Source organism: Lacerta agilis, chromosome Z (genome assembly GCF_009819535.1).
Source record: "Lacerta agilis isolate rLacAgi1 chromosome Z, rLacAgi1.pri, whole genome shotgun sequence".
Lineage (NCBI taxonomy): Eukaryota > Metazoa > Chordata > Lepidosauria > Squamata > Lacertidae > Lacerta > Lacerta agilis.
This window is the reverse complement of record NC_046331.1, coordinates 13604552-13631712: the sequence shown is the minus strand read 5'-3', so window position 1 is coordinate 13631712 and position 27161 is coordinate 13604552. Positions and strand designations below refer to the sequence as shown.

The 27161-nt window shown below is 44.7% G+C and overlaps 2 protein-coding genes across 4 annotated transcripts; one reads left to right on the top strand and one right to left on the bottom strand.

Moving 5' to 3' along the window:
- Positions 1-738: 738 nt before the first annotated feature.
- On the bottom strand, positions 739-18495 carry SURF4 (surfeit 4). Of its 3 annotated transcripts, XM_033137579.1 has the most exons (7): positions 18269-18495; positions 9941-9949; positions 5534-5720; positions 3968-4044; positions 2753-2796; positions 2036-2222; positions 739-1373 (listed from the first exon to the last, which is right to left on the bottom strand). In XM_033137579.1, exons 1-7 carry the CDS (start codon positions 18314-18316, stop codon positions 1107-1109), a joined length of 819 nt encoding a protein of 272 aa, XP_032993470.1. In that variant the 5' UTR covers positions 18317-18495; the 3' UTR covers positions 739-1106. The 3 variants fall into 3 exon arrangements, with proteins under 3 accessions (XP_032993470.1, XP_032993471.1, XP_032993472.1); XM_033137580.1 differs by lacking the exon at positions 9941-9949 and having other exon boundaries at positions 1107-1373; XM_033137581.1 differs by lacking the exons at positions 3968-4044; positions 9941-9949; positions 18269-18495 and having other exon boundaries at positions 1107-1373; positions 5534-5665.
- A 2111-nt stretch (positions 18496-20606) lies between these two features.
- Positions 20607-26851, top strand: LOC117040166 (serine/threonine kinase-like domain-containing protein STKLD1). Its single transcript, XM_033137764.1, has 4 exons — positions 20607-20652; positions 22165-22269; positions 25644-25688; positions 26598-26851. Exons 2-4 carry the CDS (start codon positions 22174-22176, stop codon positions 26685-26687), a joined length of 231 nt encoding a protein of 76 aa, XP_032993655.1. The 5' UTR covers positions 20607-20652; positions 22165-22173; the 3' UTR covers positions 26688-26851.
- The last annotated feature ends 310 nt before the right edge of the window (positions 26852-27161 follow it).

Sequence of the window (27161 nt, the reverse complement as noted above, 5' to 3'; positions counted from 1 at the left end):
GGATTGAGAAGGCGAATGGGCCGCATCCGGCCCCCGGGCCTTAGTTTGGGGACCCCTGATCTAGTGGGTCACAGGTTCCATCACTCTTCTAGCATCTTCTATCTGTCTGTCAGATGGGTCTTTGGTGTAATACAGCAAGGTTGTTCTTCTGGTACACAAGGCTCATTTGGGTCAGATTTTTACAGCCCCCAAATAGCAACTGCATACATCTACAGAATATGGGGAACTGCTCCAAAATTTATAATGTATGCAAATTTCCTGCAAAGTAACAAGAATGGCTATAGGTGAAGATGGGTTTGAGAAATCTGAATTGCCATGGGACTTTGTTCTGATTGCCCAGCCTGCAAGAATTTTTCAAGAAACCCAAACACACTGTTGTCGTCCCCCACCGACTTCTTTTTGCTACAACATAGCAGTGGATAAGCTTTTTGCTAGGAGGGACCCAGCTGCTGAACATATTTTCTCCTGCCTCTGTTTCAAGGGATGGTCCTCTCTCTAGCTGTTGTAATACTGTGGTGGTTTGGCTTGTTTCAAAGCAGAAAAATCCATTTCCCATAGTACAAAAGGTGCGCTAGATCTATCGCTCAGATGGTCAGGGCTCAATCAGGGAGGCGACTTCTTTAATTACAACAAGAACGCAAAAAAGAAGAGGAAGTGGGGAACACCTTGACACCAAAAGTATACAAACAGGGGTATCGGATCACAACAGTTTTTGTTTTGTGTGTTTTTTGTAAAAAAAAAAAAAAGTGTTTTAAAAAACCATTAAGGAACTAAAAGGCGGCAAATACAGTGCCCACATGGTGCTTGGCAAGCCAGCTTCTATATGTTTCAATTTTTGGAGATTACAAAAGAAAGCAGAACAGTGTTTCGAGGCAAAAAAACAAACAAACCACAATTCATTGATGAAGAATGCTCTAGTTATCAGATTATCAGTGCGGTCATGAATTCTAAAAAAAATAAAATAAAGAAGGTGTGCCTTTTAAGAAGGGATTGTTGGGCACATACATAAGATGCTGGCAGTTTGGTTTTATTCCCCCACGGAACCCATGTTGAAAAAGTCAGTCCCCAGACTCCGAGATGATGTGTTTTGCCTGCCCCTCCTATTTCTACCATTCTTTTTTCTTCTCATCCATAGAGACGCCACCGGGCCCAAGGGCCACCACCAGCAGGAGGCCTCCGATGACAGACATGGTCTGGAAGAAGTCGTACTTGAGGAAGTCGTGCATGGGTTTGTAGACTGGGATGGTCCAGAAGGCGTTGAAGTAGATGTTGATGGCAAAGAGCCAGATGACCAAGGTCAAGGCAGCCAGTTTCGTCTTGAAGCCGACAGCCACAAGGATGATCAAGGCTGTGCCCACGATGTTCTGGAGGATCTATGGGAGGGAGATGGGACAGAGATAGGTAGAATTCAGCAGAGGCTGGTGTAAGGGAGAAGGGGGCATCTTACCCCACCTAACTCAGCCTCCCCTCATCCAGGTCCCAGCTGCTGGCCTTAGGATTTGCCACCACTCTAGGGGGAGGCAGCCCTGGGTGTCAGCCTCCTCCTCCTTAGCCTCCCTGGTCTCTGAGAACAGGCATTTTCAGTGGTGGAATGCTCTCTCTCTCACACACACACACACCCAGGAAGCAGACCTGGCACCATCACTGCCATGTTTACCCTTGTAAATACATTATTTTAGTTATCTATTGCTGTTTTAAAATCTGACATTAATATCTTTGCTATTTTATTTTTACTGTATGACTTGCTTTGAGGCAGCTGAGTGCAACCAATATGGCCAATGCATACAATAAATAACAATAGCATCTCATTAGGAAGGAGGGTGAGGAGAAAACTGTAATCGGTTGACTCTGCCTGCCCATCACTTGTTCTGGCTCCGCCTGACATTGGCCTCCCTGCTTTCCACCCTACCAGGATCAACAGGCACCTACCAGTGCTGGGAATAGGAGGAGCTGGAGGGAAAGGAGGCAGATCCCATACAAAAATACCTCTCCTCCTAAATAGAAACAAAATATTTGTAATGTTTGGGCCACTTACCGAAAAGAAGCTCGCGTCAAAATGCAGCAGCGTCATAAACATGAGGACTAGCAGCACTCGTCCGCCCAGCTGCATGTACTGCTTAGGGGAACTTTCCCGCATGGTGGGGACTCCAGCAAACATGCTCTTCCCCTCTGACCGTGATTCAGCCAGCAGCAGCAGCAGACCGCCCCCCAGAGCAAGGTTCCTGTAGACGGTGAAATATAGTTAGTCCAAAAAAACACACACCTGAACACCTACACCAGGCGTGACAAAATTCACAAAAGGCTTGTGCACCAACAAAAATTAAAGTGACACAGTGGTGTTCAAATATGCCGTTACTAGTCTTAAGATGCTTAAAGGTTATATGCTGGTTGCCTCTGGAGTTTTTGAGTGACAAGTCCCAAGAGTGAAAGTGGCTTACATTTTGACACCTGAGATGTATATATCTTTTGGGATCTACCTCATTTCTGTGATTGTTAGTTGTAAACAGTTTTTAACCTTGCGACCTGATTGTTGTTGCCAAACTGAGGCCTTAAGAGTGAAAGGTAGGTAACGGATGATAGCAATAATGATAAAATGTTAAGAAGCATTCAAAAGCAACCTTGACAAGCAAAATGCACAAGGGACGCTATAATCATTTTCCTCAATGCTGGCTGGTTAGAAGTGAACGATAAATCAAACTAAGAATAAATAAGCAAGAACTAGTAAAACAAGATAAAAGAAAATGAGACGTACCTCATCAAAAACTTCAGATCCCATAAAATGCTGTACGCAATTGTCTAGGAGGAAACAACCAAACACGATTGAACCCTTTGCTTAAAACCACCTTTTTCCTTTTGATCTTGAGGCTGAAGCAGCTAAATACTGTATATTCTGGTGTATAAGACTACTTATTAATCCAGGAAAATCTTCTCAAAAGTCAGGGGTCATCTTATACGCCAGGTGGAGAAACTGCGGTCAAGTATATCTCAAACTCTATATTTTAACTGGAAAAGTTGAGGGGTCGTCTTATATGCCCAGTCGTCTTATACACTGGAAAATACGGTGCTCCAAAAAGAAGCTTGGCATCTATCTGCTGATGCTCACTTTCATTGCTTCTTCTACCTCCCCCTTTCCTACACTCTTTTTCTGTCCCCTATTTAGCACACAAACTCCTTGGGACCAAGAATCTGTTACGTTCACTTATGCTTTCTCTGCAAAGATCTATGCACATTGATGTCACTGTGTAAATAAGATGGGTTCTTTGGACAAGCAAGGGGTATGAGAGTGAAAATGGAGTAGCGCTTTTTTTGCTAAAGAAAAACAAATGCTTTACAGCCTTACTGCTAATATATTTTGCAAACATGTGCATGACTTTGAAGGGGGGGTACCCATTTTAAATTTATTTTGCTTCCCTGCTCCCAAGAACCATGCAGCAGCTATCTCATAAGGTAAGAACGTAAGATGAGTCTGTTGGTTCATGTCAACAGCTCATTTAGTTCAGCATCTTGTTCTCACAGTGCCACCCCCCCCCCCAGAAGCCACACTAGAAGGACCCAAGCACAAGAGCATTCTCCCCACAGCAACTGCAGGGTTGCTTCTGGCTGTGAGGCAGAGCATAGCCATCATAACTCAGGGCTCAAGGCGAGTGTGCAGATTCCGCCTGAAGTACTGAACATTGCACTGCTGGACCTGGGGCTGTTTTTTAAATTTCTGTTTGCCCCCCATTGTGGTTTTCTTTGAGAAAACAAGAGGTGTTGTTGTTTTTTCCACTTCTACAAAACTCAGGGCTAATGTGACCACGCCTCTTGTTTTGACTTCGACCCCGTCAGCACTCAGACACCCTAGTTTGCTACTGGAGGGGCGCTTGCAGGGCAATGGAACCTCCAGCTTCAGAGCCAGGAGGCGCAAGTGTGAATAGGCACGATTTTTCGGTGTTGTGCAATTAAGAGTTGGGATTGATTTCCTTACCTGTAGTGCTATAATGCCAAATAATCCAAAGCAGGCATACTGAACAAAGTTCCTACTCAGCACTAGGATGCAGCCACCTAGGAAAGGAGGCGGAAGAGAAGAAATAGCCAAGTCAACAGCATTAGTAATCATGTTCCCCTTGCTAAGGTTCTGTTGACCCTCATATCTTTTAAATCCTTGACTCGCCTGCAAAGCTTTCTACTGGCTTGTCTCTTGAACCATAGCCTTCATTCCTCAAACTTTAGCAACATCAATCTCTTTAAAGGCAGCCTTGTTTTTAAGCACTAGTCCAGCAGCCACCAGATCACCTGCCTGTCAACCATGTGACATGGCCATGACATCAGCTGGCCCGTTTTCCTTTCCCACTAAAAGCAAACTCAGGGGACCGAGTGCTGACAGACATGGGAGCCAAAAGAGAGACAAAAACAAAGCGCATAGGCAAAGGTCCAGCGCTTGGCATGCACTGATGATCAGCTGTCATATACAGCCAGGTGCAGGGCTGTTGGGCATGGGTTGGCTGAAATCAGGTCCACAGAGCGGAGATTCCCCACTGCTCTTCTACAGTATATTAAGCCAAGAGTATATTAAGCAATTGTCACTGCAATTTGCAACTGAGGAAATACTCCAAATCTCACCTACATGAGCTGTTGGGCATCAAGCCATGGTGTACTGCTGCAGGATTGGAAAATGAGAGGCCTATGAGTGGCTGTTTCTGCTTTATAAGCCACCAGGGGGTGAAAGGAGAGAATGGGTGAAGAAGAATGAAAATGACTCTGCAGGAGAATGTAAGGATGGTTGACTAGTAGAGGCGGCAACCATTTTAGGCATGCGTAATTGATGCGCGATTGCTGGTGTACAAGTCCTTTTGGACCCAGAAGAGGCCAGAATGGGGGCGGGGTGTAATGGAGTGCAGCGTGCTTATTAATGCTCTGCTGATGCACACAGGGGCCGGGAACGGAACTCCAGCGCAAAATGGCAACCACATGTATTTATAGGAGGAAGCTGGAAAGGCTGCCCACAATCTGACTGGGGCTCCTATCTCTAAAGAGGTTGGGGGACCTCTAGTCCAAGGGCTTAACGTGGCCCACCTGCCAATCACTTGATACCATGTGTGTTGTCAGCAGGAGGGTAAAAAAAGGAGATGGGTTGGCCAGAAGGGTCTCCTTAAGTGTTGCTGATCAGCTGATCTGTGGGGCCTCAAAGCACAGTGCAGGGCTCTTTGCTGCCCTGCAGATCAGCTGATTAATGGGGCGTCAAAGCACCTCACCATAATTGTCAAATTTGGGGAGGGGTGATAAGGATTTGGCCTGCTGGATGCATCTGCTTCCCCACCCCTGGTTTTAAGAGGAGTGAGGGTGGCTTCAAAACCTGTCATCTGCCATAAAGGGGTGGGGTGGGGAAGGGGACTGAGAATGCTCTTAAGGGTTGTGATCTTGTAGAGGGCACACCACTATTATAGACTGGGCAGCTGTAGTCCAAGCAGAGAATTTATGGGTCCCTTGGTCCAGGAACCAGAATCTCCATTTAACAACAAACATACGTGGATCTCAGTATTGTGCCACTTACTTAGCTGTCCAAAAAGATTAATGAAGACAAAGACGGAGGCCAGGAAGTACCCACAGTTCCATGTGGCATCAATGTAGTCCCTCTGCTCACTCCACTGGAACCACATGCGGATGCCATCTTCGAGGAACGTGCTGATCAAGCAGAGGCGGGCCACGTGCGGGAGGTACTGTTTTGTCACTCGCAAGAACTGCCAGGGGAAAGAAACACAGGTGAGAAGAGGCTACCTAGCTGGATAGGGATGGCTTTTCCCTCAAAGCGCAGCTGTGTTCTCCCTCTGCTGTCCGAAGTAGCATGCCTCAATACCTGTTGCTGGGAATCGCGAGTGGGCAAGATTCAGGTTCTGCTTTCAGGCTTCCCTTAATGTGCCTCTGGTTGGCCACTGTAAGAACAACACGTTGGACTACATGGGCCTTTGACCTTATCCAGCAGAGCTTTTCCTAATGTACTTAAGGGCACCTCCAAAGTGTTTAGCTTGGGGAATACCTTCTCATCACTTAAATGTAAACAAACCAAATTTGTATCTTGGGTGGTAAGGTTGACACACCAGGAGACTCTAGCCAGAGCAAGTTCCCTCTGAGGCAATTACAAACTGAGTGGGGTGCAGGAGCCATGCCCCTTGGCGGACGTTACATAAAGGGTGGAAATGGGGCACATGGCAAAACACATCTAGCTTGAAAATGCTCCCAACTGTGTGACTGTACAGAGACCATAACTAATCAAAGTTGGAGGGGAAGGGGGACTTGCAATGAACCAGCCTTTGAAAACTTGTGTGCTCTCCAGATTTTTTGGGACTACAACTTCTATCATCCCCAACTATCAGCAATGCTGCCTGTGGCTGATGGGTAGTCCAAAACACACACACAAACCAACCAGGATAGCACCAGGTTAGCGAAGGCTGCAGTAGGCAGTCTAATCCCAGAGCTATAGCAACGGGGTTGCAGCGCTCATCTCGCTCTATAGGCTGAGGGAGCCGGCGTACAGCTTCCGGGTCATGTGGCCAGCATGACTAAGCCGCTTCTGGCGAACCAGAGCAGCACATGGAAGCGCCGTTTACCTTCCTTCCTACCTATTTATCTACTTCAGTGTTTTTCAACTACTCCGCGAGGTGTTGCCTGGTGTGCCGTGGGAAAAATTGAAAAATTACTTTATATATAGTCAATATAGGCACAGAGTTAATTTTTTTAACATTTTCTAATGGTGGTGTGCCTCGTGATTTTTTTCATGAAACAAGTGTGCCTTTGCCCAAAAAAGGTTGAAAAACACTGATCTACTTGTACTTTGACGTGCTTTCAAACTGCTAGGTGGGCAGGAGCAGGGACCAAGCAACGGGAGCTCACTACCTTGTTTCTATTTATTTATTTATTTATTTATTTATTTAACATTTGCCGGTATATCCCACCCTTCTTCCAAGGAACTCAAGATGGTATAGGCAATTCCCTCATTCCTCATTTAATCCTCATAACAACTCTGCAAGACAGCTGAGGCTGAGAGGTAACGAATGAGCTTCATGGCCAAGTGGGGATCTGAACCCATCTCCCAGGTCCTCATCCAGCACTCTTAACCATTCTACCGCACTGGTTCTCAATTGCCAGCCCTAGATGCTCCAAGGATGCCTCATTTACTCCAGTACTGTACTGAAGATTTCTGAGACAAAAGGCTCAGAGATAAGTCTATTTAGCCAGAGCCTTGTAACAGACCAAATTCTTTTAACAGACCCAATTCTCCATGATTTCTTTTTTTAAACCTATTTTAAGCTAGTGGCCCTCTCCAGTGTACTGCATAATTTTAATTTACAAACAGTGTGAAGTACCGGTACTTCCTTTTGCTCATCCTGGATCTACTGCCAAACCAATCAGTTCAATTAGATGGATTCTCTGTCCACTCTCTCCCCAGAATGTATAATATAGGTTGCAATCCTATGCCCACTTACAGGTACCTGCGGATCCTTGCCTTTGCTTCCCTACCACCACACAATTTCTGTGAACAGCCAAAATTTCCTGGTGTGAGTCCTTTTGCCCTGGGGCACCGTGAGACCAAGAGTTATAGAGACTTTTGCCACTCCATGTTCAGATGGTGCTGCAAAATGGTTTGTCTGTAACTCTTCAGGGAGGCAGCTTAGCTTCTTACCCCAAGTTTGAAATATCTCTCAATTCAGGCAACTTTATATAGCAGGGGTATAGAAACTGTGGCTCTACAGACATTGCTGGGCTCCCACCAAACCTAAGCCCCAGCCAGTAGGGTCAATGGTCAGGACTAATGGTTACTGGAATTCCTGCAATATCTGGCAGGCCACATTCCTGTTCTATAGTGTTATTTAGCTGTCCTTTTATTCATGTAAGCAGTGTGCCAGAAACCCTATTAAAGTAATTCTTTATTTATTAGTCCACTTTTATCCTACGTTCCTCCAAGGAGCTTGAGGTGGTCTTTGCCCACTTTTTTTTTAATCCTCACAACAACCCTGCTAGGTAGGTTAGGCTGGCTAACTCAAAATCACCCACACCTGAACCCGGATTGCTTTGGTATAAAACTCCTGACTGCTACATCAGTGGTTCCTCAGGGGGGGGGGGGGACTGCAAGTCACAGAATGCAACTGCTTTTAGGCAGCATCTGCAAAGTCCCATTCCCCACCTCCCTTTAGTCTCTTGCAACAAAGCAGGTGGTTTTAAACAACAGCAGAGGTTTGAATAAAACAGGGATGGAGGAACACAAAATAGCTGAGAGGTTGTGAAAGGATGGAAGGGTTGGGTGAGGTGTTAAGGGAGGGGGTGGAGGTGCTGGCAGGTAGGTGGTTTTGACAAGTAACACAAACAGAGGCAGCACTCTAGTAACATTATATATCTTCCTCGGTGTTGTTTTAGACTGAGGTTGATAGCTTGCAACTTATATAACTGACAAAAGTCTAATACATTGTTTTGTTATCTTTTTTTATTCATTATTCCTTGTTATGGTTTTGTACATTTACTTGTTTATATTGGACAAAGCAATTTAAGAAATGGTTACAAAAAAAAGAGGTTTTCCAGCTCCCCCCCCCAAAAGCCCCCCACCCTTCCTGGCACATAGGAAAAAAAGCAAGTCAGGTAAAAAGCTTCAGCCTAGCATTTTCCCCAACAGGCTAGCTTTCTGGATTCAGGCAGCGATACACTTACATGCACACACACTCCTATATTTTGAAGTGATAAATACCAGGAAAGGCTTGCCACACTCGTTTCTGACGACTGGGTAAATGCACCCTTCCCAGGAAGTAAGCAGATGAAAATAAGTCTTCATGCTGTTTGTTGAGCATGGTTACGGGACAACCAACCAGCAAGTTGGGGCAGATGAAAGCTACAGTGTGAATAATGCCAGGCCAGTAACATCTGGGAGCTCCATGAACAGGACTCGTAAACAGGGGTGTTTGCAAGGATTGGTGGACGAGACTGAAGAGAGTGAGCTTGTTTCTTTTTAATTAAAGCTGGTAGTTTGTCTGAGCTGTTTGGAGGCTTGATTGTTTGCAGGCCTGGTGCTCACCAACAAGGAGGAAATCAGTGAAAAAGTGGAAGTACTTGGAAACTTGGGAGGAAGTGATCATGTCCTCCCCTCCTAGGGTTCATGATACAGAGGCAAGGGAAAGGTGAGCGTAGTTTGGACAGGCACTCGGGACTTTAAGAATGCCAATTTCAAAAATCTTAAAGTGTTACCAGGTGAGATCTAGGCTGCATCAACAGAAGTATTGCATCCAGATCAAGAGAAGTAATAGTACCACTCTATTGTACCTGGAATACTGTGTCCAATTCTGGGCACCACAATTTAAGAAGGATATTGACAAGCAGCAATGTGCAGAGGAGAGCAACCAAAATGATTAAGGATCTAGAAACCAAGCCTTATGAGGAACGGTTGAAGGAGCTAGGTATGTTTAGCCTGGGAGAAAGGAGGCCGAGACATGGAAGATGAAGCAAGCTTGTTTTCTTCTGCTCTGGAGGGTAGGACTTGAACCAATGGTGTCATGTTACAAGAAAGGAGATTTGAACATGTTACAGAAAAGAGATTTGACAGTAAGAGCAGTTCAATAGTGGAACAGAATCCCTCAGGCAGTTGTGGACTTTCCTTCACTGGATGCTTTTAAGCAGAGTTTGGATAGCCATCTGTCATGGATGCTTTAGTTGAGTTTCCTGCATTGCAGGGGGTTGGATTAGATGACCCTTGGGAGTCCCTTCCATCTCTACGATTCTATGATTCTGTGATCACCAGACGTCCCCAACTCCTGATGTCCACCATGCAACAAGGCAGGAATTTATGCAGCTCTCCTGGTTAAAATGCAAGTGCTGAAATCGCTTATACACACAGAGAGAGCAAGATGCAAAAGCAGTAAGTAAAAATTCAGGCATGCTCACAGACCATACATGACTAACACTTTTGGGTGGAACTAACCGAGGAAATCTGGAAGAAGAAACAAGGAGAAAAGCATGGCACATATTTACTCAAGTTGAATAGCCTTGTTCATAATTCCACAATTCCAACCCTGATTAGAATTTTACAAGAAATCTGGCACCTTTCGTGAAGAAATTATTTGTTAACTCATGTTACAATGTGGATACATATTTTCCCTTGTTGTTGTTTTTTTTTAACCCTTGCACTTGTGATGGCCCAGTGACTAGATGCAATTAAACAAAATTTGAAACTGGGACAGAGGTTTGGCGAACTGTCCTGGAACCCTAAACATCTTAAATTCAATATTTAAAACCACAACATGGTTCTAGCCCTCTGGAGGAAGACACAGTGAGACATGCAATTGCTGATTTCAGGTCACACTTTCTAATGTTGATCATTTACATCAGGGATTGAGAAATCTGTGGGCCTCTGGACATTGTTGGACTACAACTCCCATTATCCTGGCTAGGGCTGATGAGAGCTATAGTCCAACAGCATATGGTTCCTTGATTTACATAGTACGTTCCTTGATTTACATAGTACAGTAGTTGCTTTTGGCTTTCTTGTTTCCCAGTTGCTTAAAACCTGTATCTCCTCCCCCTGCCTCACGCTCACATAGTTGCAACTGGTTAAATGTCAGGAAATGGTATAGAGATTATCTGATCTAAAGAAATAACCCAAATAGAAGAGTTATAGAGCTTCCTACAGGTGTGTGAAGCGGATAGTTTTGTTTTCGAAAACCCTGAGAGTAGGCAGATTATCCTGCACTGTACATAATAAAAAGCAGCATGTTTTTCTCCTGTAGTTTCTATACTAATGTATCTACTGAGCTTGTGAACAGAGCACCTAGGGTAAGAATATAAAGATGTTGGAGAGGCGACCAGCAGCTTATTCCTTCTAAAGCCAAACCATTAGTGGGAAGGACTTTTATGCAGACAGCTTGGCTGCTAATGAGGTTATATGAATGGCCTGCCAAGCCTTGTAATGGAAAAGAGGGTAAAATAAACAACAATTACAGAGCACCTGGCTGCATTCAATTCAGATCTTCTACTGGGTCTAGTTCTCTTCAGGCCTGAGCTCTGGAGAGGAGGCTTGTTGGGGAAGAGAAAGGGCAACTGCTAGTAGCAAAGGTCACCATCTTATAGGGAGTGAGACTGTTCATCTCTCTAGTGCAGTACTGTCTACGCTGACTGGCAGCAGCTCTCCAGGGTTTCAGGCAGGGGTCTCTCCTAGCCCTATATGGAAATGCCAGGGGTTAAACTTGGAACCTGCTGCATGAAAACCAGGTGCTGTATTACTGAGCTACAGCTATCTATCTATCTATCTATCTATCTAGCGATCATCTAGCTATCTACATTGCCTCAGTGCAATATACACAGCTAAAAACAGTTGTAAGCACCACATAAAATAACAACAGATAAATTTTAAAATATTGTAATATGAAGTAGACACCCATTAAGCTGGGAAAGCCTATCAGAACAACAACAAGTTTCCATTGTTTCCAGAAAGGTGCAGATAGCAGGCACCTGTTGTTGTCTTGATGGGAATGCTGTTCCACACATCCATACTGAAAGATCTGCTGCGATTACAATACTGTACAGTACTATGAAGTAGACTTCTGAGGTCTTTGGAACTTGACTAAGCTCTCCTGTAGACTGCAGGGACCTACTGTGTATATATGGCATAATGTGGTCTCTCAAGTTTTGATGGCAACCACAGATGGCTAGCAACCACGGCCAGCAAAAATTAGAGAATCCCATATCACAATCCTACTGGTGCAATCATAGCAACATGTTTCCCCTTCAGAGTGTTTTAGCTTATCACAGCCATGCTGGCATCACACTAATTAGAGCAGAAATGTCAGCCAATCCAAAAAATAATAATAGCTTGTAGAGTTGAATTTTCCATTCCTCCCCTTCCTTATCTAAAGAAGCTTCAATTAAATCCCAGATTAGATGTTTTCAGAAGTTGCTTGGTACACAAACGCCAACTGTGCAAATATATCTCCCCACATACAGACATATAACCTGTGGTACATTGCTGCGCTCCCCCCAAAGTTGAATGGTTTTGCTTTGTAGTTGCATAGGTGGCAATTGGCCCAGGGGAAGGGACATGAAGAGGAAATTATCTGGAGAAGTTGGCAGAGAAATCAGTTTAGCTGCAAAAACCTCAACAGCTGCTTTGCAATTAAATTGCAAAGTACTGTACTTGCAAAACACCTGAGGCTGCCTTTTGCAACCATGGCAGAAGTGCATCAGTGCTGCTAGAGGTTATGGTTTATACCGTATTTTAAAAAGGAATACCCACCTTGCAATTTCAAGAGGATCCATGCACGCCCTCACACACACCAGATAATTTTGCCAGCTTTGCACTCATTGGCTAGATCAACTGAAGGCAGGAGCAGATTTGCATTTTACTAAACAATTCAAAAAATACTGCCTTTGTGTTTTCAAAAAAATCCTCAAAATGAAGTAAACTAAAAGCATCTTTTTCTTTTGAAATGAAAGCCAACAATTTAGGAAAGGAGTCTGAAAGATTCCTAAAAGGGACCCATGGGGAGGGGGGCAACCCCTTGTGGTTATGGGCCCATGTGGCAATGAGAATTCCACCAGCAGAAATGCAAACTCTGTTCCCTGTGTCGGTCCTAGGGTGTGAGGAACTTTTGGTCCTCCTGATATGGCTGAACTACAACTCCCATCATTCCTGGCCATGCTTGTTAGGGCTCATGGAAGTGGTAGTCCAGCAACATCTGGAGAGCTAAGGTTTCCACACACCTGGTCTGTCTTCTCACCCAAAAGCAGCCCTGCCATACCTCAATTTGTCCTCACCAGATGGGAAGAGCAGACTGTTGAAGACCAAGTAAGAAGCCTCATTTGTGTTTGAACTAATACAGACACATCCTTATTTAACAGCTCTGCCAACTCACCATTTGAAAATTAGATCAACAGAGTATGTGGCTAAGATGTGAGTATTTAAAAAACAAAAAAAATCAGTGCAAAAAAAACTTATTTTTAGTGGAAGTCGTTTTGGGAAGGGTAAAAAAAGATCTTCTCCTGGACAACTGGGCTTTCAGAGTGTGTGTTTAAGAAACCTCATTTCACAACTAGTATAAACAAACTCATAGAAATAAATATGCAAATATGCTGTACATATAAATGCACAGTTTCCTTTCTTTAAAGGAGAGAAGCATCTGAGAATGTAGTCTTGTAAAACTGGGCAGAAGATGCAGATCCAAAACATCTGTTGTCACCCTGCATTGTATGGATAACAAAAATCTTGACTTTTTCTATCCAGATGATGGGCCTGCCAGCAGCATGGAAGAGACAACTCAGGGTAGAGCATCTGCTTTCCATGCAGACGGTCCAAGGTTCAATCCCAGGCATCCCCAGGTAAGGCTGGGAGAACCCTGTCTGAAACCCTGAAAATCCTTTGCTAGTCCATGTAGATAATACTAAGCTAGACATACCAATGATCTGACCTGGCATAAAGGCAGCTTCCTATGATCCTAGATAATGCTTTAAAAAAATATTGTTTCACCTAGGAACCTCTGCTCCTAGGACAATATTAAGTTGGGGTTTTTATTGGCAAGGGACATGGCTAAGAGGTAGAGCATCTGCTTTGCAAGCACAATGCAAGCAAGTGTGCATGCACACGAAAGCTCATACCAGGAACAAACTCAGTTGGTCTCTAAGGTGCTACTGGAAAGAATTTTTGATTTTGTTTTGACTATGGCAGACCAACAAGGCTACCCACCTGTAGCAAGCACAATGGTTCATTTCCCTGCATCCCCAGCCAGGGCTAGGGATGCCTCCTGCCTGAAACCCTGGAGAGCTGCTGCCAGCCAGTGAAGAAAATTCTGAGCTAGATAGAACAATGGTTTCTAGGCAAGAATGCTTACTGCTGTTTAAAATATACCAGGTATATCATTACTAACGTGCACAGCACTTTGCAGAGTAACAGTACACAAAAAGATTATTGGCACCTGGAGCATAATCAAGGTGGAGAGGCAAGGAGTTGAGAGAATGAATGAATATGAGCAGATGGGGAGTTGTCAGGGGTGAGGACAGGTGCAGAATTGTTGAGCAAAGCTAGGAGGATGCAACTCATGTGCAGGGAATTTATAAGGAATCAAAGCTTAGGGATAGAACAAAACTGGGCTGTAGAAGGTTTAAAGAGGGATGTAGCCATTGTGGTGCCCTCTAGATGTTGTTGGATTCCAAATCCCATCAGCCCCAACCAGTTCAGTCAGAAGTCAGAGATGATGGGAGTTGTAGTCTAGCAACATCTGAAGGACACTGCAATTGTCTGAGCTACCTAAGGGAGAATGAAGCTGTGTGGGAATTGAGGGGGGGGGGGCTGAGAAAAATGTGATCATTAATACAGCTAACTCAGCATTTTTATATGCTTGCCTAAAGACACAAGGAGACTCTTGAGAGTCCCATGGACTGCAAGAAGATCCAACCTATCCATTCTGAAGGAAATCAGCCCTGAGTGCTCACTGGAAGGACAGATCCTGAAGCTGAGGCTCCTCCAATATTTTGGCCGACTCAGGAGAAGATAAGACTCCCTGGAAAAGACCCTGATATTGTGAAAGATTGAGGGCACAAGGAGAAGGGGACGACAGAGGACAAGATGGTTGGAGAGTGTTCTTGAAGCTACTAACATGAGTCTGACGAAACTGTGGGCTGGCAGTGGAAGACAGGAGTGCCTGGCATGCTCAGGTCCATGGGGTGACAAAGAGTCGGACACGACTAAACAACAACAAAAAGACACAAGATCATAAGAAAAGCTTGCTGAATCAGGTCAATGGCCTATCTAGTCCAGCATCGTGTTCTCACAGCTGCTAACTACGGCCTGATAGAAATCGGAAAGGAGCCTCTGAGCACAAGAGCCCTTTTCCAGAGGTTTACAGCAACTTGTATTTAGCAGTATTACTGCCTCCAACCACAGAGGCCGAGCACAGTCATCCTGGCCAGTAGCCATTGGTAGCTTTCTCCTCCATGAATTATGTCCAATCCTCTTTTAAAACCATCCAAGTTGGTGGTCTTCACTGCCTCCTATGGGAATGAGTTCCATAGTTCAGCTACGTGCTGCATGAAGAAGTACTTTCTCTTATCTGACACTTCATAACTTCAAGCTGAGCCAGGGCCTTCCTGAATCAAGGTTCATAGCTTAGTGGCAGAACATTCCTGCAGTGCACGGGGTTGGATTAGATGATCCTTGGGGTCCTTCCCAACTCCATGATTCTATTATTCTGACATCTGCTTTGCACCCAGAAGGTCACAGACACAATCCCAGGTATCTCCAGGTAGGGTTGGGAGATTCCCTGCCTGAAACCCTGGAGAGCTGCTGCCAGTCAGTATAGACCAGGCATGTCCAACAGGTAGATCGTGATCTACCGGTAGATCACTGGACATCTCTGGTAGATCACTGGTAGATCACTGGCTCCCCCCAAAGAAGCTCAACAACTTTGGCTCCCCTTAAAAAAGCTTATGATTTTAGCCCTGCTTTCCTCCTCCCAAAACAGGGCTTTCCTTCCTAAAAAAAAGCAACTTTGACCTGAACCCCAAAAAGGGGGTAGATCACTGCCAGTTTTTAACTCTGTGAGTAGGTCGCAGTCTCTGGTATAGACTATTCTGAGCTAGATGAAGATGGTCTGACTCAGGATAAAGCAGCTTCATGTGTTCCTATGCGCCATCTCAGCCACTATGCTACATCTAGTTATTTGTCCCACTTTCTCTCGGAGGAGCTTACAGTTGTGTACACTGTTCTCCCCCTCTCCATTTTATCCTCACAACAACCCTGTGAGGTAGGCTAGCTTGAGAGTAAGTGACTGGCCCAAGGTCAACCAGTGCACTTTATAGCTGAGTGAGGATCGGAACCCTTGTCTCCTGGGTCCTAGGTATGGCAGTCTAACTCCTGCACCACAACAGCATCCCATAAGTTATCTGTTGCGGTAATGTAGAAGTTCAGTCAAGCTGCTAAGCTCCATGGCCCTCAATCATCAAATTATTAAAACTCTTACTGCAGAAGTGACAGAAGTCACTGTTACCATGCTTGCCGTCTCAGGTGGCTTTTTATGTATTTTTTACCCAGGGTAAATTAAGGTCATGCAGTTAAATGTATTTGTTACCAAGGGATATTTTTACCAAGGGATATTATCATTTTTTTTCCAAACCAAGGAAAGCAGATAATAATGTAGGGTGTAAACTGCTTTGAGATTGTTTATTTTCTTAAATATAAAGCAGTATAGAAATGAAAAGAATTATTATTATTCGTTTCATTTCTATACTGCTTTATATTTAAGAGGGGGGAAATACCCTGGAGTACCACAGGATGTATGTTACCTTTTTTGTAAAGGCAACACACCCACCCCACCATCATTTGCTGGTTCATTTAAGAGGCACCAGACACATGAAACAGCTTAAGCTGTTGCCTGTCTCACACATGTTTTCCATCACAGTGCCAGACTGTGGTTAAATAAACCTGTACCAGGACGGGGACAGTTGACACTGGCTTATGAGATAATACCAGATTGTCTTTTCCTTTGTCCAAAAGGTAGGAAGCACAGAAGTGTATTTTACCTTCCACACACCTGAACAACAGAATCTGTCACCAGCTGCCTTTGGTTAATTGTTCTTTCCCTAACACCAAAAGAATTAAAACAACTTTCAACACCTCCTGGTCATTTTCTTCTTAAAAAGGAAACCAGAGCAATAGTTTGGGGCAGTTTTCTACCTTCTCGTAAGCTAAAAAGAAATATACACAAGGGCAGTAAGGAACCAGATGTCACATGAGCTGAGGAAAGGAAGCTTGAATTCCATTCATTCAGAAACACAGGGGATAGGGAGGAAAGTTTTTAGCCTCTCTGCTTTTGATCCAGAGAAAGGTGAAGATTTGGCTCTTCTGGCTAATAAACAACCCCAGGATAAGATTGGTTTGTGTTAGCACTCTATTTAATCTGGAGTGACAGAGGTACTGATGCCTCCAGTACAGAAATCAGTTTTAAAAAATGTAAGAAAAGACTTGGGGTTTTTGTAAACTTGAATACTACTCAAATCTAATAGGTAAAGGTAAATATAAAACACAAATGATCAGCATATTACCAATACACTGATCAATTTCCTCATGCTTTGTCCAGCATTTTGATAGGATCATGGTCTCTGAGAAAAAACGCCTTTTCTGACTTTAAATTACTTTGGAAATCTCCATATCCCCAAATGTGGAAAGTGTTTTAAATGATTTCATTAAAGTACGGGGGGGGGGTAGTTCTTTGTGCCCCACTCCAAAGGTAGGGTACATTAAATGACTCATACATACACATTCTACAGAGGGACAGAGAGAGATTATACTGGTGGTGGTTACACACCATAGCACTCCCAGATTCCAGAAGCTCATGGGTAGAGAAACTTCTCGTTATTTTCACATTTCCTTTCCCTTTCTTCCCCCCCCACCCACCCACCCTCAAATTTATAGACCACCCCTATTCCAACATCTACTTCACCATTTTCTGGAAATCGCCAAATCTCTTACCTCCCTCAAGGACAGGATAGGTATAGAAAAGGAGCGCACAAGACACACCTTCATTTCGCTCACGTGCAACCCCATAACGTTAAAGCGAATCCCTCTAATCTCGGAGGCAAATTATTGACAGTGGGGTTGGAAACTCTATGATGTCTGAAAATGGTCTTCTGTCCCATAATAATCCAGAGTTACGATCTCTTTGAGGGGAATGGTGAATTTCACCCTAGTCATCTGCTTGATTAGCGGATCGATAGGGCTGGCTATTCACAGAAGATGATCTAAACCCCAATTATCGCAAGACGCAAAAATTTAAGAGGTTGAGGAGGCGAGTGTTAAAACCCTGGCCCTCTTGACATTGCTTTGGTTTCTCATTCTGTCTGTGATGGGGAAGTAAATCTTATCCCAGACCGATTAAGCGAACACTCTATTAAGCAATCTTCCCCTGTCATTTTAGATTAGATCACTGAAAGATGGGGCCGCGCCCCTCAAATCTGTGCGGGTGCAAAGCACTCGGGAGCGGGGAAGGCTGATCTCCCGATTCCCTCTGAGGTGGATCCTATGATGTTGGGAACGAGATCGCATCCTCAACGACCAATCCCCTCCCCCCCACACACACACAAGAGCGGGCACAAAATATCAACACCCCCACTCCGCAAATCTTCTCTCCTATATAATACAAAGAAGACGCGTGAAGGAAAGGGGCTGGAATCTCCAGAAATATCTGCAAAACCCCATGTGTGCAGGAAGGCCTCCTCTCCTTCAAGAGAAAGTGGGGCGAGGAAAGAGGAATTAATCCACACCCACCTGGTCTGCAAAATCTTCTGCGGTGCTCATCAGATCGTTCTGCCCCATGGCTAAGTGAGTGCTGCGGGAGTGGCGAAGAGAGCAGTGGGTTTCGCTCCAGGATGTGTTGGGTGCTGCTCAGCGCCTGGGAGACCGGACTAGCCGCTCACTCTCACACACCCCCGACAACCCCTCCTGTGCTGGCTGCTGGCAGCTTGCTGCTGCTGCTGCTCCTATTGCAACGAGGCTGCACAGGAAGTGGCTGGGCTGTGTTGCACTCGCTTCGAGAAGCACTGCCACGTAGGCCAACTCTTAAAGGAACCGCGCGGGGCGGCAGAGCCTCTGCCAGGCAGAACAGAGAGGAATCTCCCTTAGGTTTGGGGAGGAGAACCACCGCAGGCTGACCCGGGAACCGGTGCACGTGGAGTCGCCCCACAAAAGGCCCCGCCACCCTTCCCGAGGCCAAGGGTGCAATCCCGTGCGCAATGCAGAGGACTGGGAATAAAACCCCAGTGAACCCTTAGCTTCTGAGCAAAACCTGCATTTGGTGTATTAGGGTTGCAGTTCTGCAGTCCGTTTCTAAGGCATCTCGCAAGTAGGGGGATCTCCAGACCAATATGTTCTGCAACTTTTTTATTATTATTAATTTATTTGTTCACTTGTTATTGCCAAGGTCTCTAAGTACCCTCCATTTAAAAACATCAAACATAGGAAGCTGCCTTATACTGAGTCCAACTAGCTCAGCATTGTCTTCACTATCTTGCAGCAGCTCCTCTGGGGTTTCAGGCAAGGATTCAGTCCCAGCCATACCTGTAGATGCCACTGGGGACTGAACCTGGGACCTCCTGCGTGCAAAGCAGATGCTGTACCACTGAACTACACCCCTTCCTCTAGAGATAAAGTAAGATTCTAGTCCTTACAGTTCTGAATTAAAGGCTGAATTAAATAAAAAGCTGTCATCAGCTGAGTCTTGTTCAGTACTATTGTCTACACTGACTAGCAGCAGCTTCTTGGGGTTTGGTACAGGGAATCTTTTCCAGACCTATCTGGAGAGACTCAGGATTGAACTGTGGACCTTCTGCATGCAAGGCAGATGATCTACCATTGAGCTATGGCCTTTCCCCAATATAGAAACATTATACCATTACAAATTCAAATGAAACATTTAACATTATCATACAAACACAATTCATGGACATATATACATACTATAACAGTAACAGGAAGCACTGGCAGAATGCTAACAGCAGAATAAAACCAGTTTGGTCCATCAAAAGCCTGAAGGGAAAGGTCAGTCCAGCACAAAAAAAGATGGCAGTGAAGGCGGAAGGTGAACTTCACCTGGGAGAGCAATTCACAGGTGAGGAGCCACCTATGAAAAGGCCCTTTCCCTTGTCACCATCTTTTGAGCCTCCCTTGCAGGGAACCTGGAGAAGGGTCAGTCACTCTTAGCCTAACATTCTTCACAGGGTTGTTGTAAGGATAAAATGGGAAGAAGCAAAACTGTACACCACTTTGAGCTCCTTGGAGGAAAGATGATATATAAATGTAAAACTAAAAGCAACAATGGCAGTATTAACTATGCTGATTGCTGATTTGCCACTGGGCCAAATTCAAAGCACTTATGTAGAGACCCAAATAACTACAAGAGTGCCTCCTATATCAATTATGCCTAACACTACATCACTTCCCAACTTTTTTTTTGTCAAAGCTGACCCAGGTATTGCCCCAAGGCAGCCTATGCACATAGAAATCTTACAGGGAAACCCATAACACTATACATATTTGTATGGTAGCAGTACTGCTATTGCAGTCATTTGTTGTTTTTGGTATTATTTTAAAATCTGCTTTAGTTCCTTATATGATTGTAAATTGCCTTGAGACTTAACATCAACAATGATCCATAAATTAATAAGATCATCATAATTATAGTTGTTGTCCAGTTTTCATAACAAAGAAATGTGGCTACCTGTCCTTTCGTCTGTAAATAAGGTCATAATAATTGAATAATAATAATAATAATAGACATTCACTGATTTTCAGTTAGCACAAAAGTGCTACCCAGCAACCTCCACTTAGACCTATGATTAGCAAATATTTGCTAAAGCCTAAAAGTAACTTTGCGGACTTTTGGTTGTTGGGTTTATTTTTAAAACCAGCTGTAATCGCAAAGGAAAGGCACCCTTCACTGTTCTCAACTCATTTTGACCCATTTAAAAAAAAAAAAAAAAACTTCGTTGTGGGGCAAAAAAACCACTTTGCACATGCTTTGGAGCCTTTTTCTCTAAAACACCTCACGCCCTCTAGAGGAATTGGTGTGCAGCAACCCTAATAAAATATCACATTGTTTGGGATTTTTGTGTGTGAGAGAAAGACAGTGGGAAGAAGTAGGTTCCGTTTTTTGGGTAAGATTATAAACTAAATTCTAAAAAGTTTATATATATATGCTGAAGAAAGTTGAAAATGGGCGGGGAAAAGTAAAACAGGTCTGAGACTTTTTTCCCGCCACAGAATTGGCAGGAGAAGAACGTGTGGGGGGAGGGGAGAGAAGGAGGAGGAAGGCGGGAGCCGTTTGTGTCTGTTGCCCCTCCCCCTTCCCCGGTCAGCCATGGAGAACTACGAGGTGTGGGGGCAGATGGTTGGCCTGAGGAGAGGGGGGGGGACATGATTTGAGGCGAGGGGGAGGGAAAGCAACGGAGGTTTGACTCCTCCCCCTCCCCACACATACATTTGAAGTGAGGGAGGGGGCAGGATTGGGGGGGGGGAATATATTTTCCCCCTCCCCCCAGATGCTGTTAAAACTACAATTCTCCTAATCCCCTGATGGTTTGTCCATTCTGGCTCATGAGGCTGCTGGGAGTTGTGGTTCAACAACATCTGGAGAGTGAAAGGAGCATTTCTGTAGCCTCTCCACATGCTGTTAAGGCTACAATTCCCTTTACCCCCCCCCCCGACTACTGGACCATGCTGACATCTGGGAGTTGTAGTACATCTGGAGGACCGAAATGGCTGCCCATCCTCTATGTACATTTATTTCATTGCAGGAGAGTGGTAGGAATTGGGGGGGTGGGGTGGGTAACATATGGGCAATTTGTGTGAGAAGGCATATCAGACCTAGGGAGGGGTGTCTTGAGGCAAGTTAGGTTTTCAAGGAGGGAATGGATGGAACAATGCTGCTTTCATCGTTGTCATTCGTAGACTTTATTTTACTATTCCCTCTAAAATGGTTGTAAAGGTGTGGGGGAGTGTTGCCTCCACGTGGGTCTTGAGTCACGGAGGAAAGAGAATCAGTGAGAGCTGCAAACAGGGAATGTTTCATCTGTTTTTAATTCTGAATTTTAAATGTTCTCCAAAGAATAATTGGAACTGTAGTTTGTTAAAGGTACTGGGAATTGTAGCTTTCTGAAGGAGTAAACTGCATATATTTAAAGCACATTTAATGCACATCTGAAGTTCATAAATTCCCCCAAAGAATCCCAGGAACTGTTGTTTCCCCCTCACAGAGCTGTAAGTTCTTTAACTAAGTTCCCATGTATTTTTTCAAGGAGACTGTCAGCTTTAAATGTGTGTTGAATGGGCTCTAGATGTACAGTGTGGATCTGCTTGAAAATTCCTTCTCTTTGTTCCCAGTATATTGTGATGGATAAATATGGAACTCCCTGCCAGTGCCTATTGACATCAGACAGGCACTTTGACTGTACCCTTTGTGACAACTTCTAAAACCATTTTGTGTGTACAGTGTGGATCTGATTAAAATAATCAATATATTTCTTCACATATATTGTGATATGAGTAACAAGCATTCTGTGCGTAACTGAAATGTAGTATCTGTCTTGTCTTGAGGAAGTATTGTGCCTTTAAGGTAGTCCCACTGTCCTTTAACCACTTGCCTTACATACATCTACTAATCCTCGCAGATTCTGGATATGCTGCCTCATGGGGCCCTTGGGACAATGCTGATAGTGGAATCAAAAGTGGAGAAAGAAAGAGATGGTGGCAGAAAGAAGTATATTATGAAAAAGGTAAGGAAGGAGCAAGGGTCTTTATGGTCTTTATGACAAGATGTTTCTCCAGTGATTTTATTTTATTTTTTATTTTATTTTATCTGATTTGATTGATTGCAAGGATGGGGAACACGTGACTTGATAGGAGTACATGTGGATCTAAAGGTCTTAGTTGACCACAAGCTTAACATGAGTCAATTGTGTGATGCAGCAGCAAAAATAGCTAATGCAGTCCTAGGTTGCATCAACTGAAGTACAATAGAGTGTCCAGATCAAGGGAAGTTATAGTATCGCTCTTTCATGCCTTGGTCAACTCCCACCTGGAGTACAGTGTCCAGTTCTGGGCAATACAGTTTAAGGAGGATATTGACAACTTGGAAGGTGTGGAGAGAAGGGCCACCAAGATGATTGAGCGTCTGGAAAACAGGCCATAGGAGGAAAAATGAAGGGAGTTGGGCATGTTTAGACTGGATAAAAGAAGACTGGAAGTGGAAAGGATAGCCATCATCAAATATCTAAAGGGTTGTCACATGGAGGATGAACCAAACTTGTTTTCTGCTGCTCTGGAGAATAGAACCCCAACCAGTGTCTTCATAGACAAGAAGGAAGATTGCGACTAAATCTCAGGAAGAATTTTCTGACAGTAAGAGCTGTTTGACAGTGGAACAGACTCCCTTGGGAGATTGTGAACTCTGCTTTACTGGAGGTTTTTAAGCAGAGGTTGGATGGCCATCTGTTAGGGATGCTTTAGTTGAGATTCCTGCATTGCAGGGGGTTGGACTAGATGAGCCTAGAGGGGTCTCTTCCAACTCTATGATTCTATTATTTATATCCCACCTATTTCTCCCAGGACTTCATGGTGGCATACATGGTTCTATCTCCCTCCTTATTTAACACAACAACCCTGTGAGAGGTAGGTTAGGCTGAGAGGCAGGGCTGACTCAAAGTCATACCCACTGAGCTTCATGGTCAAGTGGGGGAACTCTGGTTTCCTAAATCCTAGTCTGACACAGGCTTCCCCAAACTAAGGTCCGCGGGCTGGATGCAGCCGAAGGGACTGTTTTCCAGCCCGTGGCGACCTCCGCCACCCGCTGCCGCCACCCACTCTTACCGGCATGGTGTGGCGCGGCTGCCCACTTTTGGGTCGGCGGAGCTCCGGAAATAGCTTGTGTCATTTCCAGCACACTTCCGGGTCTGCGGAGGACCGTGCGCACGCGCACAAGCTATTTCCAGCGCTCCGTCGACCCGAAAGTGCACCAGAAATAGTATGTGGGCGCGCGTTCCCCCGCCCTCCAGCCTACCACGTAGTCAGCGCTGGAGGAACCAGCCCGGGGCCAGGTAAGTTTGGCGACCCCTGCTCTAACCATTACACCATATTGGCTGTGTGAAAAACTGCATATTCATCAAGAGCCACTTTGCTTCTGTTACAAAATGTTTTATTATATTAACAATCAGAACATTACTAGAGTAAAAGGACTTACATATTCTCACCAGTCCATTTTATCTGTTGTGTAATAGCCAGGACTTAATACAAACATGCATTCAGGAGGGTTTAGCCTGGGAACCTGCTTATATATGGGTGTGTACTGTATAATATTTATTTTTGATATTTATTCAGAAATGTATGACCTGTTTACTTCTCAGTCTATATGGTTTGCAGTAAAAAAAAAATCTTCATATAACCACACAGAGAGATATTTACAACGCTCAATAATGTCAAAATGAAATGCCAGGGCTCAATGCTGCTGGGACATGTAACGAGTCTATTTTCTTCACTGAATAGCCACAATCAGGGCTGGATTTAGGTTTGATGAGGCCTTAAGCTACTGAAGGTAATGGGACCCTTTATATGTCCAGCTGTTCTTTGTCAGCAACAAATGGTCACTGTTTTTTGTGTTGAATATATGCTATATGGTAATTTATGGACCTAATAGGTATCTAAAGCCATTTGCACATAACAAAATATGTATTTTATCAAAGTAATTGATATAGAAATGAGCAAATCGGTGATATTTTAGGGAGCAGGCTAGCAGGTGGAGCCCATTACTTACATCATAGGAGCCTACACAACACAAAACACTGTTCCTGTATGTAGGTTTTATTTTTATTTTTTATCTTACATTTTGGAAATGGACATCCAGTTTTTTTTCTTTAATTTTTTTGGGCCCCCCACAAGGGTGGGGCCCTAAGTATAACTTGTTTAGCTTATATGTAAATTTGGCATTGGCCACAATCATTGTCTAGAGACATTCAGAGTTAGAGAGAAGGACTTCTGAGTTGTAATTCCAAAGACAAGGTAAAGGTAAAGGACCCCTGGATGGTTAAGTCCAGTCAAAGGCAACTATGGGGTGTGGTGCTCATCCTACTTCAGGCTGAGGGAGCCAGTGTTTGTTCACAGACAGCTTTCTGGGTCATGTGGCCAGCATGACTAAATTGCTTCTGGCACAACGGAACACCGTGAAGGAAGCCAGAGCGCATGGAAACACTATTTACCTTCCCACCTCAGTGATACCTATTTATCTATTTGCATTGGTATGCTAGGCTGGCAGAAGCTGGGACAGAGCAACAGGAGCCACTGGCCGAGGAAGAGGAGTGCAGGGGGAGTGCACTGCCCCTGGTAGCGTGATCCCGGTGGGGTGCCATCACAGCTGCTCCCCCGCCCACACTAGGCGCCACGCCCCCAGGACGCACGTCATGCCCCTGCCTGCTCTCTGACCCCCATTGCTGGAGCATGAAGCTCCGCCACTGATGGGAGCTCACCCCTTTGCATGGATTTGAACTGCCAACCTTCTGATCAGCTATGAGGCTCAGTGGTTTATTTATTTATTTATTTATTTGTACCCCCTCCATCTGGCTGGGTTTCACCAGCCACTCTGGGCAGCTTCCAACAGAATATTAAAATACAGTAATCCATCAAACATTAAAAGCTTCCCTAAGCAGGGCTGCTTTCAGATGTCTTCTAAAAGTCTGGTAGTTGTTTTTCTCTTTGACATCTGGTAGGAGGGTGTTCCACAGGGCGGGTGCCACTACTGAGAAGGCCCTCTGCCTGGTTCTCTGTAACTTGTCTTCTCGCAGCGAGGGAACCGCCAGAAGGCCCTCAGCACTGGACCTCAGTGTCCATGCAGAACAATGGGGATGGAAATGTTCCTTCAGGCTGAGGCCATTTAGGGCTTTAAAGGTCAACACCAAGAAAGAAAAGTGCTTTATATTGTAGTTTGTTAAGACTGCTGGGTATTACAGCTCTGTGAGAGTGGAGCTACATCCCACAGGATTCCTTAGGGGAAGCCATGTGCTTTAAATGTGTGTTAAATGTTTAAGTGTATTGAATGTGCCTTAAGTGTTTGGATAATAAGTTGTTCTACTTTTACCAACTTCTTTGTTGTTTTGTGCAGGTTGAATGCATTGATGAAAAGCAAGCAAATGATGCTCTCCAAGAGGTAGCTTTCTCTTAATCATCCTTTTTTTATTTCACACATCGGGTGAAGTAGGCAGCGGAGTAGCTAGCCACTTGGGTGCCCGGGGTGGCGCACGCGCCTGCAACCGGGGGTGGAGCAAGCTGCCCATGGGGGCAGGGTGAGCCAAGACAGGGCGCACTGCATGGAGCCTCTCCACAGCCTCCTCTTCAGCTGTAGGGCGGCTGAGGCAGTGGGCAGATGCAAGCCCGGTGCTGCTCGCAGGCAGTCTGCCTACCACCTCTCCCTCAGGAGAGACGTGTGGCTCAGGCACACTGCAGGCCCCGCAGTGTGAAGCCCACTGCCCCCTGCATTACCTAGCTACACCTCTGGATTATACAGATTCATGGAGGAGAGGGCTGTTGAAGGCTACTAGCCATGAAGGCTGTGCTCTGCCTGCAAAGTTGGAGGCAGCAATGCTTCTGGTTTCTGCGAATCACTCAAGGGGAGAGTGTTTCTGCAGTGGAGTAGGAAGTGGCATGCAGAGGGTGCTTTCCTCCCCACCCGGTGCTGCCTATATGATTAGTTACTCTCCTGTAATTTTAGAATTGCATTACCCAGATGTGGAAAGGGTGGATTCCCATGGCAGAGTAACTGGAAATCTGTTGCAGAGCTAGGATCCCTCTCTAAACCTAGGTGAGGATTGTTACAAACCTTAGATCTATCTTAACTTGGAAGGTGGTTGGACTCCCAATCCCTCCCCCCCCTTAAAAAAGAAGTTAAGGTGTGATCCTAAGCACAGTTTCATGGGAGCATGGTCTGCTGAAATCAGTTGTATAGCATCCAGCAGTGTGACTGAATCAGGAGGAGAAATTTGGCTAACTAGGGACCGCACCAGTTTAGCTTAAATTGTTATAGTTTACTATAGAACCTTTCTCATCATTTTTCTGAAAGGCCATGGAACTGCTGAAGCTGAATCATGAGAACATCTGCAGCTACAAAGAATTTTTCATCATCTGGGACAACAAGGTGACAATTTCCTAAGGCTACTATGGTATATATGCTTACTGGAAAGATTAAGTTTCCTGAATTCAATGAGACTTGCTCCCAAGTAAATTGCAGCAGCTCTAAACTGGTGATCCAGGGATGTGTCGCTTCTGAATCCATATCAGTGTAGTCCAGTGGATGCCTTTAAATAACAAAGATCTATACCATGGAGACCCAGGTTCATATTCCCCATAGTGGGTAGATGTGATTTCCCTGTTACTAGATTGTACCACCTTAGGTTGGGGAGGGGAGGATGGGGAGGCAGACACATATTTGAATGCATCCCCATTTGTTTATTTTGTCAAATTACTTGTACTTACAAAAAGTCTCATGTTAGGGAGAAACTCTGCCAAATTATCACTTGAAGAGGCCGGGCCACACACACCTAGGTAGAGTGCAAGTCCTGGGATTTCTTGCCTGACCATATATGCAAGATTGGGTTATTAGTTTCACTTGGAAAAGCCTGTACTG